At 38.7% G+C, this 20,668-nt stretch overlaps 3 protein-coding genes across 4 annotated transcripts; 2 read left to right on the forward strand and 1 right to left on the reverse strand.

Annotated features, from left to right (window-relative positions):
- Positions 1–1,399: 1,399 nt before the first annotated feature.
- On the forward strand, positions 1,400–6,601 carry LOC135608689 (transcription factor bHLH35-like). The gene is made up of 4 exons (XM_065101714.1): positions 1,400–1,519; positions 1,601–1,807; positions 1,884–2,054; positions 6,452–6,601. Exons 1-4 carry the CDS (start codon positions 1,400–1,402, stop codon positions 6,599–6,601), a joined length of 648 nt encoding a protein of 215 aa, XP_064957786.1.
- An 894-nt stretch (positions 6,602–7,495) lies between these two features.
- On the forward strand, positions 7,496–15,474 carry LOC103981290 (preprotein translocase subunit SCY1, chloroplastic). 2 transcript variants are annotated; one of them, XM_065103717.1, is made up of 8 exons: positions 7,496–7,782; positions 9,363–9,532; positions 10,088–10,473; positions 12,162–12,461; positions 12,537–12,620; positions 13,813–13,936; positions 14,222–14,290; positions 14,961–15,100. In XM_065103717.1, exons 1-7 carry the CDS (start codon positions 7,568–7,570, stop codon positions 14,284–14,286), a joined length of 1,344 nt encoding a protein of 447 aa, XP_064959789.1. In that variant the 5' UTR covers positions 7,496–7,567; the 3' UTR covers positions 14,287–14,290; positions 14,961–15,100. The 2 variants fall into 2 exon arrangements, with proteins under 2 accessions (XP_064959789.1, XP_009396241.2); XM_009397966.3 differs by having other exon boundaries at positions 7,499–7,782; positions 14,127–14,290; positions 14,961–15,474.
- Positions 15,475–17,400: 1,926 nt separating this feature from the next.
- Positions 17,401–20,236, reverse strand: LOC135609914 (tetraspanin-7-like). The gene is made up of 2 exons (XM_065103718.1): positions 19,642–20,236; positions 17,401–17,946 (listed from the first exon to the last, which is right to left on the reverse strand). Exons 1-2 carry the CDS (start codon positions 20,140–20,142, stop codon positions 17,641–17,643), a joined length of 807 nt encoding a protein of 268 aa, XP_064959790.1. The 5' UTR covers positions 20,143–20,236; the 3' UTR covers positions 17,401–17,640.
- Between the last annotated feature and the right edge of the window lie 432 nt (positions 20,237–20,668).

Below are 20,668 nucleotides of genomic sequence, written 5' to 3' on the forward strand. Positions count from 1 at the left end.
ACTCAACATTTCGAACATTTTAGAACCTTCGTTCAACATACCGATCGGTATGTAGGACTGTTCTTCAAACATATGTAAATCTCATACCGTTGTGTCCCGAACTTGACATTTCGCACCATAGCTTTCAAACTGTTGTTCCATGTGATAAATGAATCAAAGTTGGTCATGTAGACCAAATCGTATGGCATGCATTTTCCATGTCGCAATCAAGGAATGAGAAACACATTGTCGATTGTCCCCACATATACACATTAAATAGCACTTTATTCTTTTATTTTTCTTTTTTTACACTTTTAAATATTTATATATGTATGATAAATCAGATTATGGTTGTCATATATACGAGGGATTTGGATCTATCAATCTACTTCCGTGCCTATATCAAGTTGGGTGTCACGCAGACAAATGTATAAAATTTCATGAAGAACGTGTAAAAGATTTAGATGTGATTTAATAGATGATCCTGTAAAAGTTATGTCGATTGACAAAGACCCTTTCGATCATTAATTATTGAAGAATTCATATGATTTAAAATTATGACTATACACTTTCTTGGATAGAGACACTGATAGGTCGAAATAGAGAATATTTATACAGATTATTTGTGAGTTATCATCCTTGTAAGATGATGATTCGAAACATACAGCTCAACATGATGTGTTAGAACCATTATATAGATATATATATATATATATATAATTTAGTGCAAGCAACTTGAATTGTTGCAAGCTTAGATGAGATATCAGATGATGACGGCGACGACGATGATGTGTTTTGAGAAAATGCGTGAAGGTGCAGCTGCTTGAGACGTTTGGACACTGCACCGAGGGGCAGACACATCGACGGATGAAAGCAACGTCGATCGACCTTGTTCATGTACGAAATCCATTACGTCAGAGGAAGAATCTTGTCTCGGTTTAGCCCATGGGCGACTGACTGGGAAGAACACCGGCCACAACGTTGAGAATGCTGGCATCTCCACCTTACAGTTCCCAATGACTTTGCCTTCTTCTTCTTATCCTTTTGTTGACGGGAGTGCTCGCTGGTATTTATGCGGGCGCAGGGTGCCATTGAGCATGCATGCCTGCGTTTGATCCCATGGAACCCTATCATATCGAGTACGCCAACTACTGGGAGACCGAAAGTTTCTTTGACGCTGTGGAGTTCTGCAGGTATATATCCATGGCAGACATCTGTTTACTCTCGGAAGAAGAACATGCATTTTTTATTGCGTTGTTATTTTGCATTGGTTGTGAAGTTTTCGGAGGCAAATATTGCTTTCTTGGTCTCTCTCTCTCTCTCTCTCTCTCTCTCTCTCATCTCTCCCCGTCTTTTTTGATGTCTCGACATGGAATGAAGCAGTTGGGACGATGAGAAAACCCTGTCAAGCTCGCCAGACATGGCTGCTCAGTCGACGTCGTCGACGCTACCGAAGAACATCATGGCGGAGCGGGAACGGAGGAAGAAGTTCAACAAAACGCTCTACGATCTCCGAAGCGTAGTCCCCAACATCACAAAGGTGAGAGAGGCAGGCACACATGCATGCGTGCAATCGTTTCATCCGGTCAAAACCACTGATTTTGTTCGGTTTGGAGTGCAGATGAACAAGACGTCGGTCATCCTCGACGCGATCAACTACATCCAAGAGCTTCAAGAGCAAGAGAGGTCGCTGGTGGAAGAGATATCAGAGCTGGAGTCGCCGAAACAGATAACTGCACCACCTCATGGCATAAAGGACGAAGACCTTCTCCATGCACAGATGCAAAGGAGGAGAGCAGCATCGATGTCACCAATCGAAGCGATGGAAGTACGTCAACTTGCATTAGAACTTAGAAGAGCGCTTTGAAGTACTGTCGACTAATTTTGTCTCTGGTTGTGTGCAGGTTAGCGTTGCAGAGATGGGCAATGGCATCTCGTTGGTTAGCATCACTTGCAACAAGAAGTGGAATGCCATTGTTATGGTGCTTGAGGTTATCGAGTCTCTTGATCTCAGGATCATCACAGCCAATATCACTTCTAGCTTCGGAAAAGTCTTCCTCTCTCTAGTGATTCAGGTCTCTCTCTCTCTCTCTCTCTCTCTCTCTCCCTCTCTCTCCAGTCATTATAACCGAGTGATTGACATGTTCAGGCTGATGGAAGACCGAGTGCTTATTTGAAGGAAAGGATCGAAGCCAATTTCGTACGTCTCGAGGCCACATCTCGAGGCCACAAGAGACCCTTCACTCGGTAAAGATCTTCTCATGATGAAACATTGATGGGTTCAACTATTATACTATGTTTGGGCATATCATCATGCAGCCATCCATCCATCCATCGGTCAACCCTGTGTTGTCCAAAGTATGAAGTGGAGATCAAGAAGCATCATTTACATTTAGGAGATGTGTGATAGTTAGTTCTTGGCCTTGTTATTGAGGTGTTTGGAAGAATAAGATAAAAATATGTGCTGCTCACTCTGTTTACCACAATGTCAGGAAAAAGATACAGGAAACACTTCCATCGAAGAGATATTAAATGATCAATATAGGATAAAAGCATACCAAAAGCTTTGTGGAATCAGAGGTTTGCCATGACCAGTAAATGTTGGATGTCAACCATCAGATTTACTGGAATGATGGTGCTCAGATTCAAAGTGGAGTGTTCAAAAGATTAGTGATAAAAACCTACTCTGTGAACTATGATGAAGCTTGCCAATTTAAACCAAAACCACCAGTCATGTCTAATTTACTCACAACAGCACCAGAATATAACATAATACCAATGACAATATTTTTCTGCCAAGTACCATTGAAGAATATAAATTTCTGTAATCAAGCCATTCTTCAGGCCATGAAACAAATTCTGGGGTTGACATATTTGATCAGCTCCAGGAGAAAACATCTTAATAAACAGAAACTTGTGGGTAATTTGTTTATGATGATGTAGTTCTCAGTCCTTGCACAAAAATGAACAGCACAACTGCATCCAGTGACATTTTTTTGTCTGACGAAAAAGGACCCATAATATTTTCATTCTACATTTCATTCTGTTGAAGAATGTGTTCACCAGACGGCAGAAGAAGGTACAGGCTGAATGCCACTTAATGTGTCTCACAAAGAAACATAGACTCGGTTTACCCTTCTTTCAATCAGCATCATGTGATCTTAACCGGAAAGGTTGAAATTCCGCAGACAAGTCCCTGTTTAGATTGATATCCAGCTTTTACCTCTCAACCCAGATTGGAAATCTGAGATACAAGAGTCCACCACATGCCTCTGCAAAAGTTTCAAAAGTTCTAATGTATAAGATTAAGATTGAACTTTCTAGTTGAGAGGTAAGATGATCCTCTGGCTAAGATTGAACTTTGCCAACTAAGAAAAAGCATACACAAATAAGGGAGAAAAGCTACATCTAATTCTCCTTTTGGAATTGCTCAATTCATATTGATACAGCTAATTCAAACCAGATTTCCACTTTCCTGTGGTCTACTTTTTCTCATATATATATATTCAAGAACCTTGCCTGCTTAAAACCTTTTCATTGAATTATGTAAGTAGATCTTTGTCACCTAAAGATGACATGTGACTAGTTCCTCAATTCAGCATAGGATCAAAATAGGATTTTGGTTCTCATACATTAGCATGGGCAATTTTATGTCAGGAACCAAATTTGGCAGAGTTCCTTGAGTTAAAGTTGATTAATTGTGGGCCATGCCGCCATGGTGTCCGAAAAAAGAATAAAAAAGAAAAAAGAAATAAGGTCTATGGTTATTGCTATGATGATTTATCAATACATCACAAACTTCCGATATGGGCAACTTCATAAACTGCACATGTATATGCTTCTGACTGAAGCTTGTTGTTCCAACAGATGCTTTCCAGTTTATTACCAATGTAAATTTTAGGTCCCAAAATTTGACAATCATGAGAAAAGCTCAAAATTGAAAACGATTCTAATCAAATTACAGTAAATGCCAAGACAATACCAATTGTAGTTTAGAGTAAAGGCCAGCATAAACACTCAAAATAGCAATATTTGGTAGATGAATATGCAAAGACATACCTGCAACCCCTGGCGAAAGCTATTAGGGTTGAATTAAATGTGGCAAAATGAAAAATTAAAACAGATGTTCAGAGCAAAATAGGACAATAACTCCTTGCCACCTGTAGAAATTTGATATGCTAAACTAGATTTTAAGAAATAGTTTAGTGCATGTCTGATGCAACACATAGGCTTCATTTTTACTCAATATATGCTTATAAAACTCTTCATAGCATAAATATAATATCCGATATTATATGGTTGGCCTCAGTTAACTTTTACCTAAATGCTAACTTGGTTTAATAGTAATCCAAACCTTAGTTCTGTCTCTGCTTAAAGAAATTCATCTATTTTTCTGTCATAAGCAATCTGAATGAGCAAACTTTCTTCATCTATTTTTCTGTCATAAGCAATCTGAATGAGCAAACTAGAGTGCCGGTCTGTCTCATGCATCTTATTTGTGTACTTACAAGGATATTATGATACTGAAACTTAAAATACTTCTATATTATGTCAATCCATATTTAAAATCATTTTGCAGCAGTTGTCTACCACCAAAATTAGAACTTGAGACTCTTGATAATGAGATGCAATAGACACTGTCACAGACTTAGCTGATTTTGCTTAAGTCGTGTGGCATCTTTGCGTGTCCGTCCGTAAAGTTCAACCTTCCCGAAACCTCTCATGGTCCCTTAGGACCTACAAAAGAGAAAACGGGTTAGAGAAAGCGCCTCACTCGGGATCCACAAGCAAACATCTCCGAAAACACTTTCTAGTCAATGCAAATTACAAACAGATTTTACAAGCTTTGAACGGTTACACAACAAAGGGTCAAAATGGTCCATTACAGACCGAATATCTCTTACAAGTGTCCACATGACACAACCTTTATTTACAAGCCTACAACGGCCACCAAACCTAACTAAAATGAGGTTATTAAGCCTTCGACCGTCTCTCTACATACTGTGCAAAGTATGAACAAACTAAAAGACATGGACACACATAAGCATTACATCAAACATCTTGTTTAGAAGTTTGTCCATGACAGCACGACCAGTCCAAACCAATGGAAAAATGAACCTTAAGAAAGAGAACATTTAGTCAAGGTCTGCTGTACCGAAGCGTATCGCTCGTACCGGTCCGACAGGTTATCGGTACGCGGACCGCCCGATACCGCTACAGTGCTACAGTCCTATACTGTAGCACTGCTATAGTATAAAAATAAAAAAATATTCGATACACCAGGGCGTACCGCTCGATACGTCTTGATGTACCGCCCGGTACACCAGTACCGTACCGTACCGAGCCCGGGTCGAAATGCCGGTACGGGTACGGTACAGCGAATCTTGCATTTAGTAATACTTGATTCATATTGCTACAGCTAATTCAAATCAGTTTTTCACTTTTCGTGGTCTCATTTTTCTCATAATATTATTGGACTTCACCTCCATTAAACCTTTTCATGAAACTACAACTCAATGATCAGCACCTAAAGATAATGCATGACAATTGACCTGTTCAGCCAGAGGAACAAAATAGAATTCTGATTTCCTTAACCATTAGCATGCACAATTTTATATCAAGAAATACATTTGGCACAGCTCATTCAGTTGAAGTTGGTAAGGTTAATTATGAGTCTTGGTGTCCAATATAGAAGAGTCTTGGTGCGAATTTTAACAGTCATGAATAAAAGCCCAGAATTGAAAATGATACTAGTCAAACTACTGCAAAAGCCAAGATAATGTAAGACGATGTAAGTTACAGTTCAGAGTAAAGGCCAACATAAACATTTAAAAATATATAACTTTGGTAGATGAATATGAAAATACATACCTGAGCTCATGGCAAAAGTGAGTGTGATAGAATTGAAGATGGCATACTCAAAACCCAAAAAATGAACAATTAGAACATATGATCAAAGTAAAGTAGGATAATCAAGCTCTTATAAATGGACTTATACGGAGATGAACAAATGAGAATTCCTCTATGATCCATTGAAACACAAGATGGCACTGATTGACAAGTAATAACATATGAAAGCAGCTCTCAACTAGCCAGTGTCAGTGACCATCGTCTAAAAGCCAAAACTTGGGTACTGCTGTCAAGAACTCTTTTCTGAAAGACATAATGCATAAGAAAATCTTATCATATCTTGAGCTAATTTATATGTAAAGAAATACAGAGAGGTAAATAAGTATGAAACAATGGTGTATGCAAGCCATCTATTTAGCACTGTGATTGCTGAATAGATGTCAGGAAAAGTTTGCACGATTTTTTTTGTTTGAAAAGCAGCTGATTTTCTTGCTCATGAAATCAGAGGACAGATTTTGACTGTGTATCCACCTTTTTCACAAATAAAAAGAAAAAAAAACCATTTTTGCTTGTAGCTGAAGAAGTTATTGCAGATATTGCTGGTCTACGCTTGTTGCATCAGGTACAGCAACTCAGCGAAGGAGGCCTCATCGTCCCTGTGGAAGGTATCGGGCATACTCCGGAGCTCGTGAATCCTCATGACAGTGGGATCGGAGGCATCGTCGGCGATTGCCGCGGCAGGAGGAGGAGGAGGAGGGTCTTGAAGCCCTAGGATGCGATGGGGGCTCGATTACTCCGGTAGCTTAGTTCCGCTATTTCTCAGGGCCAGGATCTCTGGTTCCAGCAGGGACCTCACGACCGTCCAAACCGCTCCCTCATCGTCCCACGCCTGGTCGACGGCAACCTCCTTCGGGGGCTCGATCTTCGGCGTTTTCTTGATGCCGGGAGCGGCGCCGTGGCCGTACTTAGGGAGGCGGCGGATAATGCGGACCACCTCTTTCCGGTCCATCGTGTGAAGCGAAGGAGTTGGCGGCGACGTTGGTGGGGCAGAGGGTGGACAGCTCGGAGGCCTTCTTGACGAAGCAGGCCCTCCTCTTCTTGAACGCGGTGCGCTGCGCCGTGCCCTAGGGTCGGCGATGAACTTCACCGGCCGCTTCATCTTTGCCCGAAGAGAGATAGAGAGAGAGAGGAGGGCACAGAGGAGGATTGACCGCGGACGGCGACGCCAAACACGTCGAGTGGGAGAGAGATCGAGGAAGGAAGGGAGAGAGAGAGAGAGAGGAGATACATAAGCCGCGTCGGGAAAGGCAATCGTTTAGTTCAACTGGAAACGGATCTTCAAGTGAAGCAGATCCGAAACATGTGCGATCCGACACCGACTTCAAACGGATCTATAAGTGAAGCAGATCGAAAACATGTGCGACTCATGATCGATTCAGTGACCGAGTCGATCACCGAGTTGACTCGAAATCTGAGCCAATTATAGGCAGGACTTAAGAGATGGCATCGAGTAAAGGGATGATTGACCGAATTGAAGTCAAATTAGACGCGAAATCAATCAAACTTCGTATTGAGAGAGAGTGAGAGGGATAAGATCACGACCGTTCATCACATGCCCCCTTCCCTCCCCTTCGTTCTACTACAGTGATGCCTTCTTTTCTATGGCCCGTGTGAGAAGATAGCGTTGGCCCGGGGAAACTCTATTTCGAGGGAGACGAACGGTAGTATCGGCGACGCGATGCTCTTATCCGCGCGGGAGCTACTGAGCGCCCCTTCCCATGGCATTCCCTTCTCCACCTTCCCTTTCGCCCGCTCTCGAGCGGCTTCCCTCGCCTTCGCGAGGTCCCGGGGCGGTCCCTGTAGGGCTTCCTCCTCCGGAGCGGCGGACGCGGAGCCCCGACGGCGAAGCGTTTCCTGGGACACTCTCCGTTTGAACTTCAGCGACGGCTCCAGGTGACCCAATTCGTTTTCATTGCGGATTCTTTGCTTGATTGTTGAAGCTCTGATTTTGCGCCGCTGTTTCTTCGTCCGGTTGTTTGAGGTCGAATTTAGATGATTATCGAAGCATCTGATGCCTATATTTTCTTAGCTTTGCATGGAAGTTTGATAAAGCTGCAGTCCTGGAACTTGGTTTTCGTGGAAGTTCGAAAAAGTTGCCGTCTTGTTTCCGTTCTGATGTGTTGCTTGATGAATTTGTCCATTTTACTCATACTTATATTTTCCTTTTGATTTTGTTTGCTGATAGAAAGTTCTTGATGTCCAATTCGCTTCTGAAACATCAAATTATATGCATGAGATTTTGCCCCAAAATCATGTAAGCTTTACTTTTTGTACCCATACATCCACCTCTAGCTGCAAAATACCATCCACATTATTATGGGTTTCTTGAAGGTTCCTGTTTAATAATCTACAAATTTAACTTATGTTGCATTGGAGTGATCTTGAATTAGTCTTCAATTTCTTGCCGTATAATCTCTGTGTATTGGGAGAAGAATAATAATGATCTTGAATTAGTCTTCAATTTGTTAACCTTTCTTGTACCTTTTTATCGATGTTTCTAACCAATGAGGATATCTCAGCCTCTCAGGAATTGCAAGCAAGGATGCACCTAAAACCTCCAATAAACTTTAGCAATCCTTTGCTGGTAAGGTCCAATTTGATGATAAAACGCAAATATAAGTAGTGACAATATAATTGGGATATTTTTATTTTTGTCCATATAGCAATGTGATGGATCAAATCATCTTGGAACAAATTCATATTTGAATGGTTTGCGCGCAAATATTCTAATTGGATATGATCCAAATGCCTCCAACTTTTCACATTCTTCTCCTCCATGAACTCAAATAGTGAGAGGGTTATGGCTAACCAAGGATATTAGATGAAGGCCTTCAAACATGCCTTAAAAAGGCAAATATATTCTTTGTACCATGCAAGAAAAGCCACTTGCTTTTTGTTGCTATTATTTGCCTTGAAAGGAAACGTTGTGCATGAATGTCTCAGTTTTCTTATTTGCTTGAGGATATGCAGTTCTATTCTAGAATACCATTTAGCTTGTACCAACAGCTGGGCTTGCCATGGTCCAAGCCATATAAGGTCCTGTTCTACTTGTGTTGTGATATGGTGATTTGTCCATATTTTGGTTCAGAATTAGTGTAGCGTGTGAGCTTTGTCCTCATGGTAGGTTGCTCCTTTTCACCTAAGTGCCGAAGCTTGACGTATAGATATAGTCTCTCAGGCAAAACGTGTGAGGGTGCAACCTCACTGAACCTCCTTATACCTTGGTAATACATAATCGGAAATCACTTCTGTTTTTTTGTACTGTGAAGTTTTTTTAGATAAGCAGTCAAACAAGCTCTCATTTGCTGTTGTTGTTGTTGTTGTTTTAATGATGATAGCTATATCATGTTAATTCAAGCGTCTACTTGTGCACTGGGTTGGAACTTTGCAGCCAATTGGAACCTAATATATCTGATTTATTTTGTTGGGTCTTTGTAGCTTTGTTCTATCCAGCTAATCAGAGCTCTTTTCAGGTGCATTCAACCATCTGATTTCTCTGTCTTTGATCCGTTGGGTTTGAACAAGGAGAGCTCTTTGGGCCTTGGTGCTTTGTGGGAAAGTGTTCTTGATTTCTTTTCCCAAACATTTGAAAGTACAGCAAGTTCAAAGAAGGATAAATCTTCCTCAAAACGAGGAGTGGCAGGTTTTTTTTTTCTTAATTAGTAATTTTCTATCATAGCTATTGTTTATTTTATATTAAAAGTTAAAAAAAAATGATGATGTACTTGACTGGATTATAAAGAGAGACACTTAATGCTTTGTTTTCTTCAGTTGAACAAGTAACTAACTCTAGACTGTTGCAACAGATTTAACTCGTGTATAGTTCAGCTCAGCATATAGCCTTTTGGGTTATTTTATCTCTGATTTCTACGTAGACACACTTTGCCTGTAGAAATATATCTAGATTTTGTGATATTTGTAGTGTGCTAATGACTGAAAGAAGAATAGTAAAGAACCTATGTCAACATTTTTAACCTTTATCTGTCTTTCTCTTCCGAGTAGATGTTCTTCCAGGATGTAGAAGAACATGGTCAATGAGCAAAAGGAAATACTAAAACAGTTATAGATATTTGAGCAAGTTGTTCCGAAACACTCTTTTGTTGCAATATTTTATCATACACTGGTCTTGAACTTCTAAATTCTAAGCATGTGAATTTAGAATTCTGCTTTACCTAATTGCTTATTTTTATATCTCCAGCTGCAATTGAGGATAGTTCTATTGACATTGGTGACTTCTTTAAGGGCCCTCTTCCAGGGAAATTCCTAAAGCTTTTAGGATATTTAACTTTATCTCGGCTTGGAGTATATGTACCTCTAGGTGGAGTGAATCGAGAAGCTTTTGTTGGTAATTTGGATCAGAACAGTCTATTGAGCACCTTGGACTCCTTCTCTGGTGGTGGAATTGGTAGACTGGGTGTCTGCTCCCTAGGTATTGTTCCATTTATCAATGCACAGATTGTCTTTCAGCTTCTTACACAAATCTATCCAAAGCTACAAGATCTCCAGAGAAGAGAAGGAGAAGCAGGAAGGAAGAAAGTTCTTCAGTATACACGCTATGCTTCTGTAGGCTTTGCAGTGTTCCAGGTGAGAGCCACTGGAACCTTGAAACTGATGGATTCGGTAGCAATTTCATCTTGGTTTAGTTGACTTATCTTTCTTTACATGAACTCTTTCATGTCTAACTTACTCCATAATCAGCAAATGCTTGTTGCCATAGTTGAAGTAGAGAAATTCATCATAATTTTGGTATTCTCACTGTATCTAATATGTTTCCAGCTGAACTGTAGACAGTGGAATAATTTTTTGTGATTTCATTGTTTCTTCTTTCTCAATAGGACATGTTATCAAGAGAAAATGTCAAAAAAAAAAATTATCAGATAAGGTACCTATTTTATCACACAATACCTGCAGTTCATAATTACAAAACCTCGTTGTTGTTAGGTGCCAGACTTTTGGATTTATTGAAGATAACAAAATGCCATTTTTGCCTCCAGAAAATAACTCCCACAATTTCCATTGTAGGTTCTAAGGTTTTCTTTATTTTGAGAAATTTGAATAGAGCACCAAATCTGTCTACCTACTGTGGCTTCATTCTGCTATATAGTATATACAACAGTATGATCTCAATTAATCCTTAATTGCTTCCCTTGCAATGCAACCGTGTCTCTACCATGTGCTAATTCTTCCTTCCAAGTCTCAATACACATATAAAAGACTTTTCTTGTTTATCAAACTCGTTTAGTGTTAATGAACATCTTTTACAACAGTACATTGAACTTTGCATGCTGGTAAATTTTCTTATGATTATTTTGGACATTACACCAAGATGCCATGTCAGTTCATCCCTGCACCAGGATGCTTTAACAAATTTGTTATTTAATTCTTTGATAACTACTGCAAATGATTTATTCCATTAGAACAAATAAACGCTTTTCTAGTATATATCCTTATATATCATATTTATCTACATGTTAATAACTTCTCTTAATAAATGCTAAATTGGTGATCCCATGTTTAAAAAGTGGGTATTCGTCTAACAGAAAAAGAAGCTAAGTTTAAAATAAGACAATTATCAGCTCAAAGTTCTTTTGAAAGGGAATAAACATTTGTTGTATGTCTGATAAAGAATGACATGATATTTATTTTAATGCAATAACCAACAAGGCCAACCTTGAAGACTATATCCATCTCCTTGCTGCTGTAAGAGAATGTGTAGAAGGATTAAATAGGTTAATGAAAATGATTGATTGTCATGGATTTTCTAGGTGGTGTGTAACGCTGGAAAAAATGTGTAAGCCTTTGAGTTTCGATTGGTTGTTCTCTTTTAACATGTCTATTAAATGTTAATGAATTTAGCTATCCTGAAGTTTCTGCAAGTGTTGTGTTTAAAACATATGGAGTATAAATAACTTGATTTTGAGTGGAATAATTTTGTGTTTCCTCCCTAAATATACAAATTATACAAGTTATATAATATATATTCCTTTAGTGGAAATTGACATTTCTTTTCATGGTTGAGGTACTAATCTTCACTTGTTGCTGCAGTTTTTTACCACAATGAAAACTTTGCGAGTATCATTTTGCTTCAGCATGACCTTTCACAATTTAGAGATTATGCTTCATTCGTATGTTGTTCAGACTACTACATTATCCATGTTGCTGGTTGGCTACATGAAATTAATGTTTAATGTGGATCAGTGAGCAACATTGCATGATTTATTGTGGATTTGTTATTAATTACATGCTGAAGCCTTTGTATTTCTTATCACAAGGCCATTGGGCAAGTAGTTTACCTTCGCCCATATGTCAATGACTTCAGTACGGAATGGGTTCTATCATCAGTGGTATTGTTGACACTCGGATCAGTATTTACAACTTACATTGGTGAAAGAATATCCGACCTGAAACTTGGAAATGGAACCTCTCTTTTGATATTCACCAGCATTATATCATACTTGCCTGCATCATTTGGCAGAACAATTGCACAGGCATTTCAAGATGGAAATTATGTTGGACTAGCTACGATTACCTTGTCATTTTTCCTATTGGTCCTTGGTATTGTGTATGTCCAGGTAAACGCTTTTCAGCTGATCTAATTTATAGCATATCTTTTATGTGCTAAGAAAAGCTTGATAAATGGTTTCTAGGAAGCAGAAAGGAAGATCCCACTAAACTATGCTTCAAGATACAGAAGTGGGGGCCTTCAAAAATCTGCATATCTTCCTTTTAAGGTTTGTTATATTTCTTGTTGATCCATTATTCTGCTCCAAGTATATTGCTTGATACTTTCAAGTTTCAATACAGTGTTAGTTATTTGCTGTTATAGTCTTCAACAACAACAACATTCCATGAATCTTTTCTTGCCAGTGAGCTTTGTGTTATGCAATCTTTCTAATAAATGAAGAATATTCATTTTCTTTATTGTTCTTAAGTAGATCTATTTATGTTTCCCTTTACCTCTCTTGACACCATTAATCATAATTGAGTTATACGGTCTAATCACAATATCTATAGGTCTCTTTTGAACCTGTTCATATCATAGACAATCTTATGGCATTTTATCCTCTATGAAGTAACACCTAATTATTCTTGAAATGAATAATTCTTATTTTTTTATAATAACTTCATACATCAATCTCAATAGTCTTATTTCAGTTACACTATTCTTTGTGCTTGTTTTTCGCCACCCAACAACATGATTTGCCCAACATTATGGTTTGGGAAGCATTTTGAACTTATATTTGTTTGTTATAAAAATTTCCTTTCAATGTAAGGACAACTCAATGATCACATAAATTCTGACATCCATCTTCTTTTTAAGCATTTGACTTTTACTGAAGAATATCTTCATCAATCCAGTTGAATAATAAATTAAAGATACTTAAGACTTTTACTTGCATAAACTTGTTGTTCATTCATGTTAATTGTATCCTCATTTCTTTTGTTTTAAACTACATTTCATATATTTGAATTTAGTTTTAATTTAATACTTTTAATTTCCAAGACTATTCTTCATAAGTTTAGAAGTAATCCGAACTAAACTTTCGATAACCATGACAATATTGTCAGCCAATAATGAACACCACAGGGGTCCTTGACATGACCAGTAAGTTCAACTCCTATCCCTGAAAACACCCTTAAACACAAAGACCCGAGAAACATGAGCGTTATTGCTTATTGCCACGCACCTGCTGACTTCAACACAAACTTGCAGTTGCTGATCAAATTTTAAGGCAACTGCAAGACTTGTTCAATTACTTTAAAGTGTTGGTTTTATTTTTTTGCGCTGGTTGGGTTTACTTCAATTCTACTTGAAAATATCTATATGATTGTTCAGTATTTCTTTAATTCTTTCTTTTTTCTATAAAGCTATCATCTTCATTTTGCAAAGTGCATTGGCTGTGTACTAATATTCTTAAGCAGGTGAATAGCTCCGGAGTGATGCCCATTATATTTTCAACTTCTTCCTTGGCTTTACCTGGCACTCTGGCACGCTTCACTGGTTTAACTGCTCTTAAAAAGGCTGCAGTTGCTTTGAACCCAGGAGGTAAGCTTGTTATCTGATTAGCCACTAAAAGATCAGATGAGGATTATGTAGAATAGATCATGTTAATGTATCATAACCAAAGTCAAAAGGATATTTTACCTTAATCATGTAAATAAAATGCTTCATCATGTTTTCGTCAATAGATTTTTCTTTTCTAAATTCAGACTTCTAATAAGAATATATCTTGCAGGTCCTTTATATCTTCCTACTAACGTCCTACTCATTGCTTTTTTCAATTATTATTATACTTTTCTACAATTGGACCCTGACGATGTGAGCGAGCAGTTGAAGCGCCAGGGGGCTTCAATACCACTTGTTCGACCTGGAAAAAGCACAGCTGCTTTTCTTAAAACAGTAAGGATGTTCATTTTTATTATGAGTTAATATGCTGTATCATATGCATAAGATGTTCCTTTTTTTGTTATAGAGATAAAATTCACATGGCATGTTTTGGTCTAATAAGATTCCAGTATGGTGTTGAGAGTGGTATTCAAAACCTTGAACCTTATAATACTTGCATACTTCTAAACAGATTCTAGCATTATTCTGTCCCATGGCATGATTGATATTTAATCAGTACTCTGCTCTCTGCTGTAGCACTTAGCCTTTTAAGTATCAACTTATGTTCGTTATATTAATAGTGTTCTGAGAGTAAGACATCTGGGCTTTTGTCCAGTAATATCAGCTTGAACTTGTCAAGTGGGCTGTTAGGTACTTTCTGCTTTGGATAATGGATACTCTCCATTTTGTGAGGACAGGGATTTTACACTTCTAACATCTAATTATATGAATTCTTTCCCAATGGGGTTTTTCTTAGTCTGTTACAGACTAAGAGATTCAAAGTGATTGCAAGTATTGCAAATGATATAGTATAATGCTAATTACTTTGAATTTTACCTGGAAATCCCTAAATAGATGAAGAATGGTTTATGGATCCAGTGTATCTACTGATAAACTAGAGTCAGAATTGGTACTTGCAACTCCATAATAGCTGATATAATTTGCTTATATATTGCTTCTGCAGGTTCTTAGCCGGATATCAGTACTGGGTTCAGCTTTTCTGGCAGTGCTCGCAGCTGGCCCGTCTGTTATCGAACAAACAACACACTTGACTGCTTTCCGTGGATTTGCTGGTACATCTATTCTAATTCTCGTGGGATGTGCAACTGATACAGCAAGAAAAGTTCAGGCAGAAATCATATCGCAGAAGTACAAGAACATCGAGTTTTATGACATCAACCAGTATGGCCCTTGAATGTAATCGACAAAAATCATGCACCTTCTTTTCGAGCACACCGTGCTACCAAATTATCAATGTTGTCATTATTGAAAAGGGAACTAACACGCATATATTATGCCCCACAGAAAAAATTGTTAGAGGTCAAGAGGCTGTAAGTTTGCGTCTTATCGCCGTTATTTGACCGTGTTGGTCTATAAAGTATCTAGAGTGTAGATATCTTCTGAAGAAAATTGAACTTAAATCATTCTTTCTTTATGTGATGATCAAAATACTAATGATATGTTCTTTGTTGATTGCATCTTGGTAAATCAGTAAACGGTGATGTTTAATCTTGCAGATATGTCTGTTTATTGAGGTAACTAAAGAGTGCTCGAAACACAAATCCTAATGGAGTTAATGCAGAGGTTCCTGCACTTTGGCGATATTATGTTATTGCCCCTTATTTGACAGAGATATTGAGATTGTGAATAGCATGTTAGTCACTAGGGTGTGAACAGTGTGCTATTCCCCATAATTTTGATTCCATTTATTAGTTAATTTGGGATTGTATCCTATCTAAACTGTTTAACCTAATCAAATATCTTTATCAGAACATGTTATGAGTTTTAAACTTGCATCAGTCCATTTCTATTCCTGTTTGGTGTTTAATTAATGTTTATACAATGACTTTTTCTCTATTTGAGATAACAAACCAGCTTGCATGTGAGAAGGGATGTCAGAGTAGAAAGCATGGATACATAGTTCATGATTGAGATGAAACCTTCAAAATAAGATCTGCTAACTAATCCAACAAGAGTGTCAGTCACACTGTCTAATACTTAAATAATATATCCATTTAATCAAGCATCACTGTAATTGCCATGAAGTAAGACATTGTTCCAGCAGAATTCTTTGGCAGATCAAGATCTTTCAGCAACAGATAGAATTTACAAAAAGTTGTCATAAAGTACTGGTTCACAATGCTTAGTTCTTCATGATTCATAAGCATCATCAGTTGTTGCTCAGCTTGTGCTAGTGGAGTTACTACACACTTCAGTGGCTTTAACACCATATACTTCCCCATTGTGATCCAATCTTCATGTAAATTTCTCACCTAGGAAAAAACAATAAGCTACAAGATCATGTGCAAGCAAGACAATGACATTTGATGTGTCTGCAGTCAGTACAGATCTACAGCACACTCATTCAATAAAAAGATCAGCAAAGTGAAGGATCAATTACTAATGTTGTAGCTCAAGGCTACCATTTTATGGCTCAAGACCTCTTGACACAGCCATGGGAGGACATATTAGCCATGGGAGGACATATTGGCAGCTTCCCAAAAAGTTCCCTGTCCCACAATGTTAATGGGACATTGTGGGACAAAGTGTTCCTCTCACTTTACCTGAACTCATTCAAGGTTTTAACCAAAGGCTTCACCTCCATGTCCTTCAGTTTTGGCAAGGAGACAGGGATGGAACATGGTGTGGGCCAACCCTTCCTTACAAATATGGCTTCTTGCTTGGAAGATGAACCAACCCATCATGAGGTCAACTCCATGAACAAGAACTGCTGCTAAGCATGAAGTGGAAAAAGCTGCATTGAAGCATGTACTTGGCAAACTTGTCTGAGATGAACCATGTTACAGATCTTACCTCTCTGCACTTTTCTTTTACTTGAGATGCAACAAAGCAATAGCTGTGGACTTGGAGGATTCCAGCAATGGAAGAACAGAGCTGAGTTTTTGAGATCCACACTTGACACACATCATGTGTAACTCAGTCCTGTGGCCCCCTGTTTATACAACACCTGGAATCTTTCTTTCTCACCTTGTACTTGTTTGTACACATCCTGTATGTATTCCTCTTGCAATAAATGTGGGAGTACTATTTTCCTTGAGAAAAGAAAGATGAGGAACAAACAAATAGTGTCAATGTGACTTCTTCTCCCAAAAAAAAAAGCTGAGTTTTGCTTATGATGTTTTAAGCCTTCATGCCTAACCAATCACCAAATCATATGGGCAACCAATTTATTTGCTAGACCATATATGCATCATAAACAGCAATTAAATCTTTTGATTTATTAAAGTTTTGGAACTTTTCATGACCGCATTACCTACTCAAAGAAAGTTTTTTGTTACAAACAAAAAGCAATGAGTATAAGCTACTAGACATTCGAGTTACCGAGCAATGAAAGACAATAAGCAAACATCAAGATTACTTGAAATAATTCGTTAATACTGAAGTAACACAACAGAACAAGGGGTTCTCAAGTCAACCATTCATACATCAAATTGATGAGCAGCTAAAGTAAGATCCTGAATGTCCTAACTTGACAAGGACCCTTGATACAAGATAAGTATGCATCCTAAGCTAAGACCAGTAGCTGAGAAAAGTCCATGTACAAAAAGAAAAGAAATCAATAACAGAGACAGAGAAGAGGGAGGAAAGATAAACTCTAGAAGCCAGATGCCCTTCCTAGCGTGTCATTTATATCTGCGGTGATGGTTGTCATCCCGGTTGTTCCTGAAGGCGCAGCATCCAATAGAGTAGACAACAACAAGGAAGATGAGGAAAATGATATTAGCTACGGCAACCTTCTTCCAGTCATGCTTGAGGTTGGCGAGAACCCCTGCCTTGCAAGATTGGCAGTCATAGCAAAGAGTGGATTGGCCACTTTGCCATGTGTTGCAGTCCGTCACATCAGATGAGTTGAAGCCAGGAGGTTTATTCCATGCAGTTCCACTCATGTAGGTGAAGTTACATGCACTGGGAGGTTTGCAGCATCCAGACTGAACCGACAAGAGATAAACACAACACAATAAAAGTCAAGATACAAGCAGTAATGCCTACATGATACATTGCCAGAGTGCTACTCGTGGACACTTCTACTTTCGCATAACCTATTACAGGTTGTGGTACATACTTCTGTTTCTCCTCCCTAACATTATGCTTTTAGATACTATTTTATCTGCAGAATGAATTTGATCAGGTGTTCCATTTTAAAGGTTTAGCCATAAACCAAACTATCTTCACTATCTGAAAAGAGAGTTCAAGCAAGGCACCAAGTTCATCTGTGCGTGGCTACTTGCAGCCAACTATCCATATTCTTTGTGGACTGGGAGCATTCTATGTTGATTGTTAACCAGTATCGAAGGAATCAGACTTTACAAAGAAGGTCAACAGTAGTGTAATAAAGAAAGACCTGCATGCTCATAAAGAAAGGGATACACATGGAAGAAGACAATCATTTCAAACAATAAAGTCACTTAAAACCACTCGAGCTGTACACATGTTGATTCAATGTGGTGCTTTGGAAATTTTGCCTATTGAAGTGCTCAGAAGTAATTTTAGATTCATCTTGTGAAAAAGGTGAACATGAATGTAATGAATCAGAGGTCAAGATGTGGACTAGGAGAAACCACACAACAAACATATTTATGTAGTCATTATTTTCTTTCAGCATAATTTCGAGTTTTTGTCACAAAAAGACAACCTGTTCAGTATGAACAAAAATATTAATGTAATAAAGAACACAAATATAGTTTACTGAGGAGAAGCAACCAGTGCAGTATGAGAATTGAAGCTGCCAACTAAGATTCACAAAGAAGACACAAAGTTTGAAGTCTAGTATTGAGAAAATGCCATGGAAAACAACAAAGCTTACACCACATAAGATTCTTCCATATCTATATGTCTATAACTCAAAAAGGCAGCAGCAGAAGATATGAAACGTAAATTTCATACAGAAAAAGATAATGAGGATGATGATGATGATAACAAATTACTAACACAACAAGTATACCAGCAAAAGGGTTAGGCTTGCACTACACCTTGAACTTTCATAAGAATCACACAATCCCACTTTTAAGTGCAGCAGGTTTGGGCCACATTAATCATACTCAAAGAACTGTTGCAACTCAAAACAACACAAAAACTCGTAGAAGACAAGAGAAACAACAGAGGTTATAATTGAGGAACCCATCTTCCATACCAATTAGATTTGACAAAAAAGAAATTCCTCATATCTAAAGAATTCATGCTAGCAACCAAAAGCAAAATTTAGACAAACATTACACGTACAGGATGCACCACCACCAACATAAATAGAGAGAGGAGATGCCCAAACAGAAGCCAACATGTCACAGGCAGTAAAGAAGATCAGAGCAATGTGCGGAGTTGAATGTCAAAAGAAGATATGCTATAGAGAAAATTTTGCTCCAGAGGACAATTTGCAACGGCCAAACTTCTAAAAGAGCAGACCATCTACCGATTTACATGCCCCATGGACACATGCTTCTCGAAGATCGAACCTTTACAGCATAATATCGTCGGAGAGCGTCTCAAACGGGAGAAGCAACGCAAGCAAAAGACAAAAAGATGCCATTTTCAGTTCTCAAAACCAAAACCTTGCGGGAGAAAACAAGAAAAGGGGATGACCAATGCAAGCCAAAAAGATGCGATTTTTAGCGTCACAAAGCACCGACCTGTATAGGGGAGAGGTTATCTTTGATGAATTGGTCCCAAGTCTGGTTCTTGTTCTGCAAGCTCTCGCACACCTTGCCCTGCTGCAAGCAGCTGCGGATCCTCCTCCAGTTACTGGCCTTCTCCACCCTCCTCTGGAGCCAGTCGGAGTAGTCCCCCAGGCGGTACTCCTTGAACCCGCGTCCGGAGACGACCTCTCCGGCGCCCTTGTTGGTGACGACGAAGGCAAAGACGGTGAAGCAGACGAGGAGGAGTATGAGGAGGAACATGACGACCAGGTACAGCCAGAGGAGGCAGGAGTTGCGGCAGCAGGCGCCGACGAAGCCGGCGAGGGATACAAGGAAGAGGAAGACACCGAGGGCGACGAGGGGCCGCTCCAGGAACTTCTCGCAGTCGGTATTGGCACGCTGGCTCAGCCAGATGCCGCCGCCGATAATGGGGATCGACAGCACCAGAGTGATGACATTGAGCACTCCGATGAGGCTGTTGCTGAACCGCACCATCTTCCTCAGGCGGATTGCGGTCTCTCGCCGTCGCTTCTTCTGCACGCACTGGGGAGGGAGAGGAAGAGACGAAGATGAGAGAGATGACGGCAGAGCGAACACTGTGTGGGAAACAAGCATCAAAGTGAAAGAGGAATAATATTTATAGGGGAATTATTATTATATGGTTTTTTATAAACCAATAGAAATTATAACTAAAACATATTGACATTATTTACCAAATAATATTGTGTTTGGATATATTTGCACCATTATGTGATGTGGGCCATATATATATATATATATATGTTTTAGTCAAAGTCATTAATTATATTTATATATATAATTAATGACTTTGACAAAGTCATCCAAATTTAGGTTACAATAGAATTAAAATGCATCAATCACCTCTTAAAGCCAAATTAAGCAATTAGTAAAAGAGGGGTAACCGACTCAGCCATAAAAACCTTAATTTGAAGGCATTTGTCCGGTAAATTACACATTAACAAAGCTTAAATAACCCAATAAAAATATCTCCTTTTGGCCT

This window comes from Musa acuminata, chromosome BXJ2-4 (genome assembly GCF_036884655.1).
Source record: "Musa acuminata AAA Group cultivar baxijiao chromosome BXJ2-4, Cavendish_Baxijiao_AAA, whole genome shotgun sequence".
In the NCBI taxonomy this organism is placed as follows: Eukaryota; Viridiplantae; Streptophyta; class Magnoliopsida; order Zingiberales; family Musaceae; genus Musa; species Musa acuminata.

Coding starts and splice junctions, on each gene's coding strand:
- LOC135608689 (XM_065101714.1), top strand. CDS start 1,400: ATGGCTGCTCAGTCGACGTCGTCGACGCTACCGAAGAACATCATGGCG. Junction 1,520..1,600: donor TAGTCCCCAACATCACAAAG/GTGAGAGAGGCA, acceptor TTTGGAGTGCAG/ATGAACAAGACGTCGGTCAT. Junction 1,808..1,883: donor CACCAATCGAAGCGATGGAA/GTACGTCAACTT, acceptor GGTTGTGTGCAG/GTTAGCGTTGCAGAGATGGG.
- LOC103981290 (XM_009397966.3), top strand. CDS start 7,568: ATGCTCTTATCCGCGCGGGAGCTACTGAGCGCCCCTTCCCATGGCATT. Junction 7,783..9,362: donor AACTTCAGCGACGGCTCCAG/GTGACCCAATTC, acceptor AGCTCTTTTCAG/GTGCATTCAACCATCTGATT. Junction 9,533..10,087: donor CTCAAAACGAGGAGTGGCAG/GTTTTTTTTTTC, acceptor TTATATCTCCAG/CTGCAATTGAGGATAGTTCT.
- LOC135609914 (XM_065103718.1), bottom strand. CDS start 20,142: ATGGTGCGGTTCAGCAACAGCCTCATCGGAGTGCTCAATGTCATCACT. Junction 17,947..19,641: donor ATAACCTCTCCCCTATACAG/GTCGGTGCTTTG, acceptor TTGTCGGTTCAG/TCTGGATGCTGCAAACCTCC.